At 49.6% G+C, this 20,185-nt stretch overlaps 7 protein-coding genes across 7 annotated transcripts; 2 read left to right on the top strand and 5 right to left on the bottom strand.

The window, feature by feature from the left end:
* Nucleotides 1-2,138: 2,138 nt before the first annotated feature.
* On the bottom strand, nucleotides 2,139-4,031 carry P153DRAFT_301993 (uncharacterized protein; the record flags this gene model as incomplete). The annotated part of the gene is made up of 1 exon (XM_033664423.1): nucleotides 2,139-4,031. A coding segment is annotated over one exon (1,893 nt), but the record flags the coding sequence as incomplete, so codon positions are not given.
* A 395-nt stretch (nucleotides 4,032-4,426) lies between these two features.
* P153DRAFT_302102 (uncharacterized protein) lies at nucleotides 4,427-5,095 on the bottom strand (the record flags this gene model as incomplete). Its single annotated transcript, XM_033664432.1, has 1 exon — nucleotides 4,427-5,095. One exon carries the CDS (start codon nucleotides 5,093-5,095, stop codon nucleotides 4,427-4,429), a length of 669 nt encoding a protein of 222 aa, XP_033518951.1.
* A 5,287-nt stretch (nucleotides 5,096-10,382) lies between these two features.
* P153DRAFT_401160 (uncharacterized protein) lies at nucleotides 10,383-12,302 on the top strand. The gene is made up of 4 exons (XM_033671891.1): nucleotides 10,383-11,046; nucleotides 11,097-11,259; nucleotides 11,310-11,476; nucleotides 11,530-12,302. Exons 1-4 carry the CDS (start codon nucleotides 10,878-10,880, stop codon nucleotides 11,997-11,999), a joined length of 969 nt encoding a protein of 322 aa, XP_033518950.1. The 5' UTR covers nucleotides 10,383-10,877; the 3' UTR covers nucleotides 12,000-12,302.
* A 322-nt stretch (nucleotides 12,303-12,624) lies between these two features.
* P153DRAFT_390595 (MFS general substrate transporter) lies at nucleotides 12,625-14,516 on the bottom strand (the record flags this gene model as incomplete). The annotated part of the gene is made up of 4 exons (XM_033670950.1): nucleotides 12,625-12,979; nucleotides 13,040-14,074; nucleotides 14,128-14,290; nucleotides 14,342-14,516. The coding sequence occupies 4 exons, from the start codon at nucleotides 14,514-14,516 to the stop codon at nucleotides 12,625-12,627; spliced, it is 1,728 nt and encodes a 575-aa protein (XP_033518949.1).
* An 866-nt stretch (nucleotides 14,517-15,382) lies between these two features.
* P153DRAFT_134232 (uncharacterized protein) lies at nucleotides 15,383-15,812 on the bottom strand. Its single transcript, XM_033662062.1, has one exon. The coding sequence runs from the start codon at nucleotides 15,716-15,718 to the stop codon at nucleotides 15,431-15,433; it is 288 nt and encodes a 95-aa protein (XP_033518948.1). The 5' UTR covers nucleotides 15,719-15,812; the 3' UTR covers nucleotides 15,383-15,430.
* Nucleotides 15,764-16,478, bottom strand: P153DRAFT_379621 (uncharacterized protein; the record flags this gene model as incomplete). Its single annotated transcript, XM_033669881.1, has 3 exons — nucleotides 15,764-15,857; nucleotides 15,912-16,249; nucleotides 16,305-16,478. The coding sequence occupies 3 exons, from the start codon at nucleotides 16,476-16,478 to the stop codon at nucleotides 15,764-15,766; spliced, it is 606 nt and encodes a 201-aa protein (XP_033518947.1).
* A 1,376-nt stretch (nucleotides 16,479-17,854) lies between these two features.
* P153DRAFT_350706 (amidase signature enzyme) lies at nucleotides 17,855-20,084 on the top strand. Its single transcript, XM_033666297.1, has 3 exons — nucleotides 17,855-18,000; nucleotides 18,054-19,440; nucleotides 19,492-20,084. Exons 1-3 carry the CDS (start codon nucleotides 17,963-17,965, stop codon nucleotides 19,756-19,758), a joined length of 1,692 nt encoding a protein of 563 aa, XP_033518946.1. The 5' UTR covers nucleotides 17,855-17,962; the 3' UTR covers nucleotides 19,759-20,084.
* The last annotated feature ends 101 nt before the right edge of the window (nucleotides 20,085-20,185 follow it).

The following is a 20,185-nucleotide window of genomic DNA, read 5'->3' as shown; positions in this document are numbered from 1 at the left end:
GCTCGCTCGAACCCTTTTAAATTACGCAATTCTCGATCACTCACCAACGACAAGGCATGACGTTCATCCCTCTAGCAATCTTCAGTCCAGGCCGACTGTGGCGACCCCCATAAGTAAACAGTGTCTTTCACATTGACCCCACAACCACTGGACGCAACATAGTTAGCTTTAATTGCTCTTATTACGTCTTATGCTTGTTGTAGTAGTCGGTGTAGGCATCCAGCAAAGAAGTGGCAAATAGTTGCTACTTCGGGGGGTCGTCGCGGTTGATCTGCGCGCGGTTGACTTTCTTCACCAGTCAATGTCTCCTTGTTGTCACTTGAGATTGTTCGACGAAGTGGGCTGGCATCAAAGGCAATGCCGTGATCTCGTCTCCATCGCTCGTCCCTCTTCTCATCGTTTTCCGGCGCTGCACGTCCTTCGATATCGCTATATGTCGCTACTGTTTCTCCCTCGTCTTTGTCTCTTGCCGGGGGTTCTACACTTGGCAACATATAAGGTCTCTCCATCAATGCCACACTCATCGTCCAGAGCACTAGCAATGCCTGACAAGGCTTTGTGATTCTACCTGTTAGTGAGAGTAAGGAGAGAGTTATGAGCTTATCCTCCTCCTCTTGGACGTTGACCAGAGCAGATCCGTTACTACGACTAGAGACCCAGGGCGCGGCTACATCACTATACACAATTGAGAGTGCCTGGACTAGCTAAACAACACATGGAGCCATGAGCCCCCGGAAGCCCTCCACCTGGCGCTCCTCTCTCATCCGAACATAACATCTCAAGGACCCATCTTTGTTGTTTGAGGCTCTCTTGGGAAAAGCTCCTCGATGGGAAAAGACTTTCTAGCCGGCCATAGTTTCTCAACCAACAGTGACCTTTTGGTGAGGGCAACCAACGCAACATCAGCCTGGAGTGCTTTGATGCACCGGATATCTCTAGATCTACCGGCGAGTGGCGCGTACGCATATGCTCAGTAATCAAGACACATTCCCTTGCTGATTTCCTAGCAGTTTCTGCTCGTAGTTTCGCCGCATAGTCCATCTTTGGGATTCTGACAAACGATATGGTTGTACGAGCATCAATTGGTAAATTTACTGGTGTACTAAACGACCGCGTTACCTGGTGTATATCCTGTGCACAACTTGATGGGTCACGGGGATATATACGGTATTTTGCTATGAGATCATGAAGAAGCAGTTGCCGGGTTGGTGGAAGATAGATAGAGAAAGCGAACGTCTATGGACCAGAAAGTCCTACGGCTCTTCACAAACGTCATCGACGGCGCTGGATGGATTGAATCTTCATTGAGTACGTTCAGAGTCAAAAGCTGGCTGTTGTTTGTCAGGTTGGCGGCTGAGGGGGGTAGACGGGTGCGGATATAGATATAGATATATATACAATAAGATGTAAGAGGGCGTTAGAAAGACAAAGTAGTCATATATCAGTGTATTCATTTCATAAACATGCGTAGAAATGAATCCATCCATCTAGCATAACCCCGTTAACCCAGCCCAACCGAGCCCAAAACACCAAAGCATAAAACACAACGACAACAGGGTATACCACACCACTCACATAACCGCACACCCCACCTTCCGTCTCTTCTTCTCCTTCCTCCCCTGCACCCCATTCCCACCCCCACTACCCTCCCTCTCCCTCTCCCTCTCCCTCTCCCCAGCACCCCCCATAAACCTCGGCACACTCATCCTACTCCCGCCCAACGCCAACGCGCGCCTCTCCCCCCCAACATTGACATCGACATCCGACGTCGAGCCCCTACGTCCCGAATACGGATCCACGCGCGGCAAGGAACGCAGGTCGACCTCGCTTCCCGCCGGGTGGTGGGGGCGGCGCATAGCGGGGAGGTAGGAGGGGGCGTGGATGTGTGGGGTAGGGCGGGGGGGAGGGGGTTGGGAGGGTGAGCTGCGGCGGCGGGAGGAGGGGGAGGAGGGGGGCGCGGGGTAGGTGAGGGGGTGGAGGAGGGAGGGTCTGCGGTTGAGGTTTGGGTTGGGGGGTTGTATTTGTGTTTGTTGGTGGTGCGGGTGTTGATATTGATACTGATGGAGGAGGGGGGGCGAGGACAAGGCAGTCGAGGACACGGATAAACCGCGGTTCGCGTAGATGGTTGGTGTGTGTGGGAGAGCGGGGACGGGCGGCGCGACGGGATGACTAAGGCTCACGCTCTCGCTTGCTTCTGCGGTCGTGGTGTAAGCGGGGGGCGGCGGGACCCAATTATCCGCGTCGCTTTCATGCGGGATTTCTCGCGCGCCGTCTGCGCGCCGGTACTCGAGGGGTCTGAAGGGGAGGGCGCGCAGGTGGCGGCGGTTGGCTGGGGAGACGGCGGCGACGGTTGCTGCTCGGGCGAGGGAGACTTGGGAGCGTGGTTGTTGGTTGTCGTAGGGTGTTTCGAAGACGGCTTGCGCTTCCTCTAGGGTTAGTGTCATGTCGCTTTCGTCTCCGATGCTGGGTGATCGGGGTGGGGGGCGGTTTGCGGTTGTGCGTGCGCGGTTTACGGGGGAGGGACCGGTTCGAGAGGGTCGACGTGTGTTGTTTGCTTGGTCTTGGGCGCGCCGCGCGGCGACGGTGCGGCTCCGGACGAGTTCTACTTCGCGGTCGAAGTCGATGGAGCCTTCCGGGAGGGGTTCGCCGGGACACAGGGGGTCGAGATCGTACTCTGTTTTTGTTGCCATGGGTGCCGGGCTCCCCACTGGTCTCGTTTTATCAAAGTCCAGCATGACGATCACACCTTTTGAACCCAGCGGAATGCCAGGTACATCGTCTTCTTGGGCAACGATGCTGGAGTTCCCAACAGCGACCAGGCGCTGCATGGTGGAACTTATCTTCACCCAGCGCAGCACACAGATCTCTTTCGCGTCTGCCCCGTTGCTGGGGACAGGGATGCAAAAGCAGGGCTGAATGGGCGACTGCTCCTTTATCTTCTCATTCGGTTTGTGCTCCCAGCCCGGGACTTCGTAGATCCAGATGTTGGTAGTGCCACGCATGCGCAGCGCCACAGCCGCCATATCAGCGTTGGGAGACACAGCCGGCATAGCATCATCAACAAACTCAGAGCGTGTCCAGCGCTGGTGGTCTGGCAGAAACATCTTCCTCTGCGTAAAGCGCTGGCACGCAATGTCGTATATGCCCCACGAGTCCTCCTCGGCGTTGAAGGCAAACAGCTCATTGCAGGTCCCCGTGTCCGCATCCGGCAACAGCGTCGCCTGTCGCGCAATCTTAGCCGTCTCAGGGAACAGCATCGAGCCCGTCCAGACCGTCTCGGGCGGCTGAGGAGACGGCTCGCCCTCGTCGTTCAGCGGCCCATCATACAGGCCAGGCAGCACAAACAGCGCCGAGCTGTCCGACTTGCGCGCATAGCCCGTGATGAGCAGCGTGCGTCCATCATCGGAGAATTCCAGCGCGTCCCCCGCAGGGCCAGACAGGGTGCGTCTCGCCGTCTCGGGCACATCAGGCCCAATGGCCACGACCTCAATGCCGAACTTGTTCCCCGTGATCAGGATGCGCGCGTCGGGCGAAATGACAATGCTGCTCGTCTCGTGCACCAGCATGATGGTCCGCCTCTTCCTGACCTGTCTGTCCTGCTCGTCGCGGATCTCGTACAAATCGACCTGGCTGGGCCGGGACAGCACCGCCAGCAGGAAGCCGTCGTCGGTGATGTCCATGGCCACGGGCTTGCGCTTGACGGAGAGGGTGCGCGCCCACAGCCGGGGCAGCTGCACCGTCTTGATGAGCCAGATGTTCGAGGCCGAGTAGACGGCGACAAAGTGGCCCTTGCGGCTCACATTAAAGTCGAAGCTCCCCGGCAGCGCCGACGCCGACGCGCTGTTGGACACGAGTTCCAGGACGGTCAAGCTGGGGTGGGCATGCGTGGCGGCGTGGGCAGAGGACGTCGAGGCAGCGGGCGGGGTGTCATCGTACGTCGTCGCCGTGGTCATGGCTGTCGAGGTGGCCGAGAGCGAGGACGAGGGCGTGGCGGTGGAGGCGGACAGATGCGTCGTCGCCTGGTCGTTCATTGCGAGCCCGCCTGGTCATTGTATGGGGAAGTCGAGTGCGGTGTGCTTCAGGTCCGAGGCACGACGAGAGGCTACTCGTGCGATATTTGGCATGGACGAGTCTTCGCCATGGCTGCGAGAGACAAGGGCAAGGGTGGAGTGTGAACAAGGGAGCCGGCACGCATCGTGGTCCATACGGGATCTACGGCTTGGCTGAGCGACCGCGCTATGTCCGCTGTGGAGTGCTGGATCCGTTCCGTCGACGCTATTTATAACTCTCCGCATGCCGATCGTCAGACATCCTGGCTGTACTCGAAACACTGCCAAAATGTGAAGCTGCATCATTTTCTCGCTGCGGAAACATGGAAACGCCTCTCAATCTCCACAAGCTATCCACAACGACAATCCCTGCACCATCACCTCACAGACCCTCTCTCGACGCGCCACTCCTCCTCAAGCTCCCCCATCCTTCTAAGCTCCTCCGGCCACTGAAACTCAACAAAAAACCACACATCCCCCGTAGTATCCCTGATCTCATCCACGCCCTCCTCCCTCTCCCTTTTGAACCTAAGCTCCGCATACTCCCGGAAATACAACGACAGATTCACCCTCTCAAACTGCGTTTCAATGCACGCCCGTTCATTCAGAGCCTCCACGACCTGCTTCGCCTGACCCCTCTGATAGTCCACAAGATCTTTGTTCGTTTGCTCCCACACGGCGATGGCGCGGTCGCGGATGTAGTGTTCCCTCGCATGACTAGGGTCCTGCCATTGATTCCAGAACAAGTCCGGTCCTTCGGAGAGGATGAACCACGTCAGCCACGACTCGCCTTTGCGTATCTGACGCGGTCCATCGATGCCGCCTCCCCAGTCGAAGACCCAGCGTTTGTGGGATGAGGAGGTGTTGTGGGGCGAGGTGCGGAAAGCCGAGGAGAGCAGCGTGATGGTGAGCCTGTAGTCCTGCGCGCGCTCGACAGGTAGTGTCTTAATATATTCCAACCGCTTCTGCAATATTATGTCTTCTTTCTGTTGCTTCGCGCCTTTTTTCTGCTGCTGTGTCTTCGCCTTGGAACGGAATTGGTGCATCAACCGGTCGAGCGGCGTCTTCTGTGCATCGTCCAAGGGCATCTTGTAAACATCCCTGGATATATTTGACAACCGGCGCAACACGCGCCACCCATCCGCAATTCGCGCGCGCAACACCTCACCCCGAGCATCTTCAGCTAACAGTCGATACTGCGGGAGTTCGTCCCCACTCGTGATGCCATATCTGTCCACAAGAATAGCCGCCAGCTGTCGCGGGATGAGGCTCTTCAGCCACTCGAGCGTATACGCATCGGGGCGCGTTAGGAGGAGTTCAGCGAGGGAGAATGTCGCGCGGGCGGACGAAGGCGCGATGGTGGATATGTACTCGGTAATCAAGGTGCGGGTTCGTGGGCTGACGAGGCGGAGAGTCAGGAGGTCGGGGATGGGGCATTGGCTGAGGATGGCGATTAGGATGTCGTCGGGGAGGGTGGTGAAGTGGGGGTTTTGCGGTTTGGGGGGGAGGGTGCGGTGGCGTCGCATGGTGGAATGGTTCTGGTCTTGTTAGTTTGATATGGGGATGTTGATGTCTGACTGCGTAACATGCGGTGACATGGTGTAAGTAGTGTAACAAGGGGTATAACAAGGTATAGCGAGCTTGTAATAAGCTGTAACAAGCTATAACAAACTCATAACAAGCAGTAACAAGGCATATAAACTCATAACAAGCGCATAATAAGGTATAACAAGCAGTAACAAGACGTAACAAGCTTATAGGAGGCGATAACAAGACATAACAAGCTTGTAACATACAGTAACATAGCATAACAAGTACGTAACAAGGTATAACAAGCGCATAACAAGGTATAACAAGCGCATAACAAGGTATAACAAGTGCATAACAAGGTATAACAAGCGCATAACAAGGTATAACAAGCACGTAACACGCAGTAACAAGCAGTAACAAGCACATAACAAGGCTGTGTTACGCACGTGTTATGCCTTATTATACATTGTTACGTGCTTGTTACGTATATTAAGAAGTAAGAAGAGCTTAAAACAGATAAGAAAGACATAACAGGAAGTAATAAGAGGTATGATAAGCAGTAACACGTAGTAACAAGCAGTAACAAATACGTAACAAGATTGTGTTACACACGTGTTATACCTTGTTATACCTTGTTACGTGCTTGTTATGTATAACAAAGAGCAAGAAGAGTTCTAAAATACAGAAGAAGAGTGTAACAAGTAGTACGAAAGGATATAACACGCAGTAACACGCAGTAACAAGGTATAGCAAGGCATAACAGCAATAACTTAAACAACGTAAGAGAACGTAACAAGGTATACAAAGCATAATAAGAGTAGTAGGAAGGTAGAATAAGGTAGAATAAGAGTAGTAATATGTGGTAATAAGCTATAACAAGGCGTAACACAGCGTAACAAGGTTAGACAGGTAGTAGTAACAAGAGCTCTAACAACGTAAAAAGGCATAACAAGGCATAACAAACAGTAACAAGGGTAGTAGTAAGCAGTGAAAAGAGTAGTAACACACAGTAACACGTAGTAACATAACGTAACAAGGTATAACACGCAGTAACAAGAGTACGTCCTCAGGGCAAATACGTACCAGACTACACACAGAAATGCCTGCCAACGACAGGACAGACCCAATCTCAGTTCCAGACAACACTCTGTATCTCGGTCTCAAGCTGACTTCGTATAAACATCGTATGTTGATACCTCAGTGCGACGCTGGCGTCGACGGAGTTTAGGGATCCGCCCACGTGCCGTCGGTTTTAGCGCGGGGTGGACCCTTAATCTCCTGCCTTGACTTGGCCATCTCCACTAATCACCACCATCGACGTCAGAACGCTCCTATGTAGAACAAGAATCGACTTTCCACGCTCCACGAACAAGACACCGCGTCCGTCTCCAAATTAGCAACACATGACAGCGCCTATCTGTAAAGAATAGGCGCTCCTCTTGGCACCCTAGCCTTTGCGAAACATAACTCGAATACCGCATAAACTGGTAGAATTTTGCTAAGCTAGGCCCAATTAGGCAGGAGGTTAATACTAATTAGATAGTAAGGAATTGCTCTTAAGATAAACGTAATATAGCTTAGCAGCAGTTTTAAACTCTAGAACATTATTAAGATACCCCTATTACGTAAATTTATTAGACTGTAATATCTATAATACCTTTAAAGGGTAGAGAGCTACTTTTATTTAATATCTATTATAATTAGGCTAAAAATTATTAAAATACTACTTATTATTATATTCTAACAGCGTTACTACTACTACTACCTATAATACTACCTCTATCTACGTAGTAAGCTAATACTAGTAAAGAAGTTATATACTAAGAAAATAGTAGTAGTAGTTTACTACCTATATAAGACCTTAAATTATAAGGTTAGTATTATATTAAAGCTATTAAATTAGCTATACTGTCCTAAGTACTACTTTATAATGCTTTACTAGTATAGTAATAATTATTTAATACCCTAAATAAGTAGTACTTTATTACCTTAAAGGATCTTTTTACTAGTAAACTCTTAACTATACTACCTAAATTAATAAAATATAAGTTTAGAACTAAGTTAGATTTAAATATTAAGTTTTTACTAAAATAAAGAAGAATAGAGCTATAGATAAAGACGCTAGCTAAAAGAAGTAATTAGTATATAGAGCTATTAAAAGCGTATAAAATAGTATCTTAGAAGAAGAAGATTAATATATATAAATTAATTAATAATTATAGTATATAGATTATTAATTACTTATATATACTAATTATACGCAAGGGATATTAGCTAGAGGAGAATTACTAACTATTAAATAATTATAAGGTTAAAGCTATTTAGGAGATCCTATATTAGATAATAGGAAATTAGTAGTACTAATAAGCTACTATTATATAAGCTCTAAAGACTAGTTATTAGGTAGTATCTTTAATTTCTACCTTATATTAGCTAGCTCTAGAAGAGGCGTTATATTAGAGCTTTATTAAATAATATTTAAGTAATTAACTTATTTTTAGTAGCTAGTTCTAGTATACAGCCTAATAGTTATTCTATAAGATATATAAAGTTAAGTTTAAGTTTTCCTTTACTATTAGTTAGTTTTTAGGCTTTAAAAAATAATAAAGTATCTTCTATAAGAGGCTTACTAATTAAGCTTAAAAACTTTCTAAGGATTAAGTTAGTATTATTAATTTATTCTTAAGGTTTATTTAATAGTATTTATAAGTTAAAATAGGTAGTAATTAGTACCTAGCTACCTATATTCTAAATATAAATAAGATGCTAATCCCCTTTAAGTATTTAGATAGTTATACTTATACTTATACTAGTAATTATATAGTTTCTAAACATAGTATTAAATTAGGCTAAGGTAAGTACTAAGCTATATTAATACTATATATCTTTACTAATAGCTCTAAGCCTATAAAGCTAAAGATAATCTTCTATAGCTTTACTAAGAAAGACCTTAAAAGTTAAAAAGATTTTATATATAGTAATATAATAATAGTAGAGTTTAATAATAAGGTATATAATAATAAGAAGAGTCTCTTAAACTAGTTAAAAAAAGAGTTTATACCTCTCTAGTTTACTAATAGGTATAATTTTCTACTTATATTAAACTAGGTAAGCTTTTATTAAACTAATAAAGTACTTAACTTACTCTATATAAATTAGATATTACTTACTATTATTTCCTTTAGCTATATATTTCTTATTTAGCTACTTAATACTATAGTTAATTAAGCCTTTAAAGTAGTACTTTAGTATTAGACTAAAGCTCTTACTACTATTAAAAAAAGCCTTAATAAAATAAAGTTAATTAAAGACTAGCCTCCTTAGTAGTAATAGAGGCTTACTATATATACTATTAGTAAAGCTTAGAAGGCTCTTAAGCCTAAGCTTATAGTATAATTATTTTAATAATATAGAATCTTATTACCTATTAATAGCTTATATAATTATAAGCTAAAAATTAAGAATCTTAAGTAGGTAAGCTTTAATAGCTAGTAGACTAAGATAGATAATTATTTAGTAAAGCTTATAGTACTAGAGGCCTTATAGGCAGTAGCTAAGTAAGATACTAATAATATAAAAGGTAAGTTTATATTAGATAAAGAAGTTAAATAGGAGTTTCTAAAAGGTAAGAGTAGTTAGTATATACTATATAAGTTAAGTTTATAAAGTATTAATAAGATTATACAGCCTAAAAGAAAGCCTATAATAAGAAGGCTAAAATACCTAATAAATATAAAGGTATAGACTATAGTAAACTTATAGAAAAACCTTAAATAGTATAGCTTAAGAAGCCTACTAATATAGAAGGCTAAGCTTATTAAGCTACTAAAGTTATATAATACTAAAAAGTAAGCTTAGTAAAGTAAGTAAAGTAAAGTAAAGCTTAGAGCTAGTTAGACTTATAAAGTTACTATAAGGTTTTAAAGCTTTTAACTATATAAAAATCTAGCTAAATTAGTATAAATTTATACTACTCTAGAGTAATTTACTAGAAGTATAGGCTTTACTAACTTATCTTACTACTATATAAATAATAGCTCTAAGTTTAAGTTTATATAAGCTAAGTTTAGGTATAAAGTTAAGTATTAATTAGTATTATAGATAAAGTTAAGATAGCTATTTAAAATTATTAAACTCTAACTCTAGTACTAAGGCTTATAATAAAACTTTAAAGTACTTAGTTTTATATTAAAACTCCTAAATCTTTATATCTTAACTAAAAAGGTAGCTTACTTAATAGTAATTTTTTTACTATAAGTTTATAATAGTTTATACCTTACCTAAAAGCCTTAGCTATAATAAGGATAGTAGTAGAGCGTAATATTATAATAAAGATAGATAGAATAGATATAAGGATATATTTACTAGCTAAGCTACTAGCTAAGCTTATAGAACCTTATAAAGTAGTTAATAGAATAGTAGAGCTTAATACCTAAATAGGTAGTAGTTACTATAATTTAAACTATCTTAACTTCTTTAAATCCTGCCTAAAAATGCCTATAATGTTACTAAAACTGCAGCTATATACTTAGAAGTACTTAAATAGTAGTAGAGTTATAGGATAGTATTTAAATAGTAGTAATTTTAGCCTATATAGATATATAACTATGTATTAATAGATTAACGTTGCTTAGCAGTTTAGGTTCTGCTATCTAATTAGTATTAACCTCCTGCCTGATTGGGCCTAGCTTAGCAAAATTCTACCAGTTTATGCGGTACGACAGGCACCTGTCAAATGAATTCGCCTAATTTTGCTCCAAAGCGTTGAGCACATCTTGGCCCTGGCCTAGTCTATACGCTGCCATGCGACATGGCGCGCCAGCTGAACCTCATGGATTGCTTTGCACTGCACACATCGTATCGTAGACTGGGGCTCCACCAACGTTGATGGACTTGCTTGAAACACTTGTCTGCGGAGCCAAAAGGAAGTGAGCTTTTCAACTTCTGATCATTGGCCTCTGCAAAACACCTTGCATACGCCTCTTCACATCACTACTGCGCCTTGGTTGCACACGATTTCCGTATCGGGATACCTACGTCCAAAGCTGAGAGAAGGTTTGCGCCCAACCGCTTCCACCATGCCTCTCGTGGCGATTCTATCCTTGTTTCGTGTGACCGGTACAGAGCACAACCGCTAGTGCCTCGCTCAGATGGTCCACTCGGACTGCAGCAGGTAGAGTGTGGCTTGCAGAAACAGTTCACCAGCAATACTTCTGTAACTCATTTAACCAGCCTGTCGCTGTTTTGGTTACATCTGCATACTGACATCTCTGCTGCTCGTCCCAAACGGCCATCGTCATGACTGGACCACTCCCCATCGCCCTGCTCTCTGCGGTAGCTTGGGCTAAGCTTGCACTGGGCAATGCTGTGCCTCTTGTGCCTGCCGATCCTACCATTACCACGGCTGCGATGCTGCCGCGACAAAACGCTAACAACTGGATCGGATGGGTAGAGGAGTCGGGTACTTGTGAGTGGTTTGACCGTTTCCTCTTCTACTTCCACTAACACCTTTCCCAGGGGTGAGTTCGGTGTGCGATCCCGGCAACACATGGTATCAGAATGGGCAGTACGCTCAGTGCTGTCCAGAAACCAATCAAGCTTGCAATGCGCCCACTGCCTGCGTCTCTGGTTCTCAAATCTATCCGTTTCCGTCGTTTGCTACGACGACAACGGTCGCATGGTCAGATCAATCATATCCGAATGTTCGAATCTTTCTAACATGTCCTACAGTACTTCAAACTACAACGACACACGCATGTCGATTTGCAACACCGTCTTCATCTTCGAGAGCTTCGGCGACTCCAACCCCAAAACAGACATCGTCTGCGGAAGTGAATCGCAAAACTGGTCCTACTACCGCAAAATACCCGCCTCTGCCACCGAGGCGAAAACCACCCGTAAGCCCACTCAACACTCATATATACATCCAGCCACTAACCCACTACAACAGAATCCTCAGCCGCCGGCTCAACGACCCCCTCCTCCTCAACCTCCAGCTCCAAAACATGGATCGCCGGCGCAGTCGCCGGCCCCGTAATCGGCCTCGCCCTCATAGCGCTGATATTCTTCTGCCTACGCCGCCGCAAGGCCAAAAAGGCCTCCGCAGCCTCTGCCCAAGGCAGCGCAACCATGGCGACCGTCGACCCCTCGCGCCCCCCTCCCGGCGTCGGCGGCTACACAGACGCAAAACCCCAGTTCACAACCGAACAGCAGGGATACTACCCCCCGCAGCAAGGCTTCGCGGAAACGTCGGCGTCCCCGCCGCCGCAGTTCGTTGCGCCCGTGACGAAGTACGCGTATGCGCCTGGTGCTCCGGAATTGGGTGGTCATCAGACGATGGGCGCATATGCAGGACACACGCCGGAATTGGCGGGGCAGGTGCATACTGCGCAGCCTAGTGAGTTGAGTGGGATGAGGTGAGGTGAGGGGTTGGTGGGGCGAGGGTGGCGTGTAACGTGGTATGAAGTGAACTATATAACGGCATGTTAGTCAATCTTTACGCTCGATATGAACTATTCTCAGATATGTCCATCTCCCCTTTTTGCTATCGAGTCGGTGGGATGGATTGGGAGTGGTGGAAAGACATTGTAAGGCTTCCTCTATAGGTTGTAGAAATCGCCTTTCTGCGACAAAGGAGAGTATCTCGACGTCATGTCGTGGATGAATGAATGGAAGTAATGTATGAATCGAAGGAGTGTAACTACCAAGTATACAATATCTAGGTGAATAAACAGTCTATCAAGCCATAATTAAACAGCAAAGAGTGAGTCGATGCACAGACTATATGCCGTTTATAAATAGTTCGTTGTAACCATGCTCATCATCATTATCGTTATCTACATCCTTATGTCCCTGCGTACATACATACATACATATCAATCTTGATCCCTCTTTCCCTCCATCGTGCAATCCAGATCCAACAACTCCAAAGCAACAAGAAACCCCCAAAACAATGCGACGCAATGCAATGCAAAGCAATACGATGCGATGAAAATGTAAACAAACCCCCCTCACCTCCCTCCCCTCCACTCTCCATTCCATCAGTCTACATCCTCCTCCCCCTGCTCTCCTCCCCACTCCCACTCCCAAGTCCATTCCCATTAACAGTCCCATACTCCACCCCCGGCATAAGCACCTCCCTCGCCCCCTGCGCCTCCTCCTCGACCGCCTCCCTCAGAATCTTGCCACTGCGCCTCCACACAAACAGCACGAGCGCGGCGCCCACCAACAGCGCGGCACCCAGCAGCACGAGGTTCACCGGCACGGGATCGTTGTGGAAGATCTTGTGTGTTGCGGCGTCGAGGGCGGATTGCGAGAAGTTTAGTAGACCCGCGAGGCAGATGATGAGGCCGTAGACTTTGCCGAAGGTGGCGAAGCCGAAGACTTTTGCGGAGTAGTCGCTGGGAGGGGGGTTAGCTTTTGTGGGGGTTTATGGGGGAGGGGGTCAAGGGGGGGCTTACGAAACGGCGGTGTAGTACAACGGGCGGTACAGCACGAAGAGGCAGATATTAGCGTATGCGGCCCACGCTTCGGGGATGACGCCGAGCACGCCGATAGTGGTCGCGACGGTAACGAGCAGGGAGAGTGTGAAAGTCGTGCTTGTGTTGTCGAGCAGCAGGCCGATGAAGGGGACAGATATAACACCGCCAACGGGCAGGGCGACGTCGAAGAAGTTGTTGATCTCGACGGCCTTGGCGTGCGAGTGGAAGAGGTAGATGTACTGCGAGCGGATGGTCGCGACGAAGTAGTTTATGCGCGTCATCTGCAGGACGGTGAAGAGGGTGATGAGGATGAACCACGGGGTGCGGATCTGCTGTGCTGCTGTGCGGCCGTGGAGTGCGCCCCAGACGCCGGAGACGTTGCGCTTCTTCTCCTCGTCCTGCGCTTGCTGGGCGCCGTCGTGTGTGCCGAGCAGGGATGTGATTTCGCTGACGATGCTGTCGCGGTGGGCGCGGCGGGCGTGGATGGTAGATGGGTCCTGCGTGTCGTCATCTTCGTCGTGCAGGATGGCGGTTTCTTCCTCGGCCTGGATGACGAGCTCGCCGACTGTTTTGTAGGACGTGGCGGGCATGAAGAAGAGCTGCACGATGAAGATGTAGGCGGGCACGACGAGGTAGATGAGGAAGAAGCTTTTGACGGTGAAGGAGTTGTCGGTGGCCTGGTAGATGAGGCGGTAGATGAGGAAGACGGCGCTGGACGTGTCGAAGGCGCCGGTGAGTAGGGCGAGGATCAGTCCCGAGTACTGCGGGAACGTGTTGCTGAGCTGGAACGACGAGATGAAGATGAAGGGTCCGCCGAGGGCCATGAACAGGTAGCCGGGGATGTAGGCGTCGAAGGGGAGTTCGGCGGCGAAGGCGAAGAGTAGAGATCCTGCAGTAATACATAGGGCACCAATAATTCCACAGACTCGGGGCCCAAAGCGATCCAGAACTGTGCCGACGGGGAGAGCGACGACGTTTGTAGATACCGCGGCGATGGTGAACATGAGGTTGAGTCTGCCGTCGTTCGTTAGCTATGCGACCTGCACTTCGACACAGTCCCAACATACCGTAGCTCTTGCTCGTAGCATACCGACACGCCCTGCTCCAGCTCATCCTTTGTACAGCGATCCCTATATACGCCCTCCTCCAGCAAGACAGGTTTTATCGCCGCATACCCAAACACGACGCCCGCCGCGAACAGGCAGTAGATGACGGCGAGGAAGACCTGGACTGCACGCAGATTAGCTCCACCTTGCCAGATACTATACGAACTTCACTCACGCAGCCTCTTCCACTTGGGCACCTCGAAGGCGCCGACAGTCGGCAGCTCGCCCGTCGCTTCAGTCCATGTCCCAACGGGATTGAACGACAGCTTGCGGTCGCGCGAGCTGGGGCTTGCTTCCCTGCTCCATGGCTGGTACTCCTCGAGCGTTGTGATGCGCTCGGCGAGCGACATGGCGGAGGTGTGGTCGTTGTGGATGTATGTGTAGCTTGGTCGCGTCCTCTGTTACACCTCGTGCAGCGCAACACTCCAGCGATAAGCTCTTCTTCTTCTTCACACGCCCAATTCAAAGCAATGCAATCCAACGCAATTCTTCCCGTCAATCGTCAATTCAACCCTGCAACAAGTCTAGTCCGAGTCCAAACACCACAGCAGTAGAAAGATTCGCAGAGCGCAAAAAAACAGCACGCAGAGCTAAGTGGGTCGCACAGAGCTATATACTCTGGCGCTCTGTCTGCCGAATGACGACGAGCGGGGTGGGGCGGGGGGGGCGTCACAACCAACCACTCAATGCCAACGCCAACGCAAGGCCCCATCTATCCATGCATCTGCGATCCTGCGTCTCGGGTTCACGATTCCCCGCGTCGCGTGATAAGTCGAGTATACGATTACACATTGTAACTAGAACATTTCTTGGGCAGATGACTCTCCGGCGAGAGGAGAGGGGTAAATACCACTACTTATTGTTGATGCTGCGTCTAGGCGAGCGCAATGCGTGTCCACCCTGAACATTGCAAGCCTGGAGGATGGATGGACGGGTGGCCAATGTGAGGCCACTACGTACCAGACAGCACGACGAAACAGCACAGCGAATGATAGCGCGACTTAGCCGCGGATTACTTGCCTAGCTAGTTACCCGTAGGGAGCTTTGACCAGATGGTGCTGTGGCGCTATCTAGGTATCTAGGTATCTATCAAATCATGACTACCCGTGATGGGCGGATTTTTCTTTTTCTTTGTCGTCCTGGACATACCTACTCCACATGTTCGCTTATCTCCGGGCGGAGGACGGCGGACGGTGGATACTGAACACCGCTTTGTGTTGCGTTTCACCTGCCAAGCAAGTATCTATCGTGTTGATTTTAGTCTTCACGATGCAGTAGATAGTTTTTTTTGGCAAAGCGTCGATACTAATTTTAGGATGAAGTGACTGCAATATATCCATTCGTAACTAGTAGTCTCATCTATTAAGCTCAAGACAAAGCCAGAAGGCAGTCTGATGTTTTTGAAACGCGATAAAGACAAGAACAAGACAATACTAGACAAGACAAGATAAGATAAGATAGAAGAAAACGCCAAACTCCCTCGCAATGCAATCGTGTTTTTGTAGTTGTAGGGGAAAAACATATTCTCTGTAAAGACTGACTTTCGATCCATCCCCAAACATTAGCCTCGACACAACCCCTCCATCAAGATCAACGCTCAAGCCTCCTCAACAGACTTAGCAGCAGGAGCAGCCTTCTTGTTCTTGTACCACAGCGTAGGGAGGAGTGCGCAGGAGACTGTGAACAGGATGCTATCACCATATCAGTACTCTGTCTTGATTTATAGGAAATGGGAAAAAACTCACCAAAGCGCAACACTGAGTCCCCACACAGTCTTAGCCTGGAAGCAGTTCGACTTGGTAACGCCGGACCAGTGCAACAGTCCCAAGTTCGAGCCAACGGTGTTCAAGTTCTGCGTCGTGGCTGTGACGAAGGCGTATGCGGACTGGGTGTCGACTTCGGTAGAGGCACGGCCGATAACGTAGCAGTTGAGGTAGGAGAGGGGCTTCCCCAAAACAACAGCACATACGATAAAGGCGATGAGGAGCAGGGAGTCGACGCCTGTCATGATCAAGAGGCCGAGGTTGGCGTGCGACCAGTAGTAGCCGATGCTGACCATGATGTAGAGCGCTGCGATGCAGGTCTAGGGAAGGTGCGTTAGTGGGGAGTGGTTTGTATGCGGCAAAGGGGATACATACCACGCTCAGTGTGCCGACGAACTCCTTGGGGGGCTCAACGCCCATGATTAGGATCATGTTGATGAAGTTGGAGGCTATGCCGATGACTACGATCATGGCGATGGCCTGGAGGATGCGGACTAGGAGGAACATCTTGCTCAGGGGCATGGCGCCGTAGCTGGGGACAGAAGACATGTTTGCGGTGGTGGTGTTTGGGGGGGAGGTGGTTTGGAAGGTTGCTGGTGAGCTAAAGAGCGAGTGTCGTGATAGACGTGCGAAGTAGTTTTGCGTAGAAGAACGATGGGATATCTGCACAGCAGATAGAATCAAAAAGAAGAAGAAGAAGTGATCGTAGAAGACAATAATCCAAAGACAAGAAAGACCCAGATAGGAGACAATGAAATAAAGACAACACAAGGAAAGAGACGGAAAAAGGAAACTCGCAGAGTTGTAGAGGCGATGAGATGCTGATGTGGTTTGATGTCTCTTTGGGTCGACTCCAGTACATCCTATATACCTTCCATCCAAACTACTTCCTCAACAAAAGTTCACCACCCCAACTCCAATGCGGATGCTGGAGGCCGTTCTATTCCTGTTCGTCGTCTGTCTGGACCTGCATCGTTTCAGGACATTTTGAATAGTCGCTGCGCGAGCCAATGAGCTGCACGAACGGCGCTGCTTCAGAAAATGTCCGAGCTGCCGCACCGACGCGTAGCGGCGGCTACCAACACGCCCAGACCCCACATGTACGATTGAGTATTACGGGGGAAGCCATTGAGGTGAGAGGGATTGGCGTTGTACCTGGTGGATTTGGAGCTACGTCTCGCTTCACCATCTGGGTGGCTGTGAGTAAACGTCGCGGCTGTTGCGTTGCTTCCCCGGCCCACGTCGAGTTCCCGCCCAGCATCGCGCGCGGGAGCTACGCTTGTGTTGTGTTGAGGCTCAATCAGATGCCATTGAGGGTTGAAGCCTCGTTTGGAGGATCGGCGATGGCGTGTCTGGAGAGGGGGGAGGGCTGGATGAGAGGCTGAGTGTGTCTATGGTGAATGTCAATGCGTACATGTTCAGCTCAGGTTCGCGTGTGCATTGGTTGAGCGTGTTGGATGAGCAGAACACGTATGGTTGGCGTAGTGACAGGATGAAGCAGACGGTGGCCTAGACATTACGTATCAGGTGACACTCGACAGAGCCAGCACAGCACAACCTCCATGATACCAGAGATAGGAGAGCAGGGTGCAGCGAAATCATGCAACAGCTTGACAACTACAACTGAGTTTGGTGTAGCAATATTGTGCCTGGATTTTGAGCTGTATACGCCTTGCGTTCACTTTAACAATCTCAAATTGTGTGATTTTGTAGCTTGTAGGAGCCACAAAGAATAAAGCTTACTTCCTGCTTTTACAGTCGACTGAGAGGAGAAGTCTGCGGAATCGATGTCGGAATTGATCGGTGCTGATGAGCTCCCCACTCCCAGCACGTGTACAGCTCGGATTCGACAAAGGCCAACCAGATGCGGCATGTCCGGCCAGACCCCAGATCTCGGACTGTAAGCCGGAGATATGCGCCCTCTACAAAGCCATGTCCAGCCATGCCGTGCAGCCCAGCAGACACGTCTGGAAGCTCTGTGCGTGGGCTTGTGAGTGTTTGAATACTGCAATCGCCCTTCCATCCCAAACAAGATGGGTCTTCTGGAGTACAGACAACATCAGGTCGACTGGTACGTAGCTCCACCCCACCACCACGTCGCAGCTCCAGCCAACACAGTCCCAGCCAGCGCAAGCAGTCGGAGCGCGCCTCGAAGATCGCAGCACTCCCCCGGACCTACCTCTCCCCGCTGTCGCTGAAAGAGCGCACCATCCTCGGCAAGTCGATCCAAGACCTCGTGCAAGATGTGCACAAGCGCGTCACCAGCCCCGTCGACATCCTGCGCGCATACGGCAAGGTCACGATAAAGGCACACGAAAAGACAAACTGCGCCACGGAGATCCTGTTCCCGGAGGCGGAAGACTGGGCGCTGAATGAGGTCAATCTCAAGGGCCCGCTGGCTGGCATCCCCGTCTCGCTCAAGGACTCGATCCAGGTCAAGGGCTTCGACAGCTCCGTCGGATACTCGAGGAACACGGGCAAACCGGCTGCAGAGGATGGCGCCATGGTGAAGCTGCTGAAAGACGCCGGTGCCGTGCCTTTTGTCAAGACCAACCTGCCAACAACCCTCTTGTCGTTTGAGTCCACAAACGACGTCTGGGGCCAGTGCAAGAACCCCCACAACGACAAGTACTCGCCCGGCGGCTCAACAGGCGGCGAGGCAGCACTGCTAGCATTCGGCGGGAGTCGCATAGGCATCGGGTCAGATGTTGCGGGCTCCGTTCGCGCACCCGCCCACTTCTCCGGCTGCTACTCGCTGCGCTGCTCCACGGGGCGCTGGCCAAAAGTCGGCATGAACACCAGCATGTCAGGCCAAGAAGCCATCCCCAGCGTCTTCAGCCCCATGGCCCGCACCCTCAACGACCTGACCTACTTCACCCGCAGCTTCATCCAGATGCAGCCCTGGAAGTACGACTACACGGTCCACCCGCTCGCCTGGCGCGACGACATCGAAGCAGAGTTCCAGGACAAAGAGAAACTGCGCATAGGCATCATGCGAACTGACCACGTCGTCGACCCCTCGCCAGCCTGCGCGCGCGCTCTATCCCTCGCCGCCTCCGCCCTCGCAGCAGAAGGTCACGAGGTCTTCGACGTCACGCCCCCGTCCCCCTACGAAGCCCTCCGTCTAGCATCCCAGCTCCTCCTCAGCGACGGCGGCGCAACTTTCATGTCCCACTTCCGCACAGGCGAATGGAACGACCTCGGCGCCGCGCAGATGGTCCTGTACATGCGCCTACCCCGCTTCATCAAGTACGCGCACTACCTGTGGGTCAAGCACGTGCAAGGTGACGCTCTCTGGGCCGGCCTGCTGCGCGACTGGCACCCCAAGTCTGCACATGAGTACTGGCAGCTCGCTGGTCAGCGCGAGGCGTACAAGCAGCGCTTCTATGCGTGGTGGGATGAGACGGATATGGACGTCATGCTCACCCCGCCGAACGCTACCCCCGCCGTGCCCCATGGCGGCATGCGCGACGCGGTTAGTAGTTGCGGGTATACGTTTCTTTTCAACCTTGTAAGTCCCCTTATTATACATCATCCAACCCAGCCACTAAATTCCGTCTAGCTCGACTACACAGCAGGCATCCTGCCCGTCACCCACGTCGACCCCGCCCTCGACGCCCTGCCCGCTACTTTCTCCCTCAAGACACTCAACGGCGTGGCCAGGGGCGCGTACAAACACTACGACGCGGCGAAGATGGCGGGCTTGCCGGTTGCGGTGCAGGTTGTGGGGCGCCGGCTCGAGGAGGAGAAGGTTCTGGCTGTTATGGAGAGGCTGGAGGATGCGCTGGATGAGCAGGGGGATCGGTATGAGTTGTTGGAAGTGGATTGATTTTGTATTGAGAGGAGTGGGTGGTGGGAAGGGGGTTGGATATGCAGCTATATTTACGACGTTATGCGAGATGCGAATGAACGATATTTATTCTTCTTTCCCGAGCTCGCTTCGCGCATGTTTGTAAAGCACACTTTTATGTGGGAAATGAAAGTAAACAAGAAAGAAAAGAATACACGACATGTTACTCATTTCCATTTCCATTCCCAAACATGAACCATGACGAACATCAGTAAGTAAAGATATACACATGCATGCATCAAGTCCCAACCCCCACCGTATTCTCCAAAGCCAAAAGCCAAAAGCGAAGCCAAACCAGAAACTCCAAAACCAACGCATCCCCATCCAAAAAACAAAAAGGTATCATATCATATCATCGCACTCCCACTTCCCATGCCCATCTCTCATCCCCACTTCATCTACCCCT

This window comes from Dothidotthia symphoricarpi (genome assembly GCF_010015815.1).
Source record: "Dothidotthia symphoricarpi CBS 119687 unplaced genomic scaffold P153scaffold_23, whole genome shotgun sequence".
NCBI lineage: Eukaryota > Fungi > Ascomycota > Dothideomycetes > Pleosporales > Dothidotthiaceae > Dothidotthia > Dothidotthia symphoricarpi.
The sequence above is the reverse complement of the archived record's forward strand: the minus strand, read 5'-3'. Positions and strand labels throughout refer to the sequence as shown.

Excerpts from the sequence above, each read along its gene's own strand:
- P153DRAFT_401160 (XM_033671891.1), top strand. The coding sequence starts at position 10,878 with ATGACTGGACCACTCCCCATCGCCCTGCTCTCTGCGGTAGCTTGGGCT. Across the intron at positions 11,047-11,096 it reads GGTAGAGGAGTCGGGTACTT|GGGTGAGTTCGGTGTGCGAT; the intron begins GTGAGTGGTTTG and ends CACCTTTCCCAG. Across the intron at positions 11,477-11,529 it reads CACCGAGGCGAAAACCACCC|AATCCTCAGCCGCCGGCTCA; the intron begins GTAAGCCCACTC and ends CCACTACAACAG.
- P153DRAFT_134232 (XM_033662062.1), bottom strand. The coding sequence starts at position 15,718 with ATGGATCGAAAGTCAGTCTTTACAGAGAATATGTTTTTCCCCTACAAC.
- P153DRAFT_350706 (XM_033666297.1), top strand. The coding sequence starts at position 17,963 with ATGGGTCTTCTGGAGTACAGACAACATCAGGTCGACTG. Across the intron at positions 18,001-18,053 it reads AGACAACATCAGGTCGACTG|CCAGCGCAAGCAGTCGGAGC; the intron begins GTACGTAGCTCC and ends ACACAGTCCCAG. Across the intron at positions 19,441-19,491 it reads ATACGTTTCTTTTCAACCTT|CTCGACTACACAGCAGGCAT; the intron begins GTAAGTCCCCTT and ends AATTCCGTCTAG.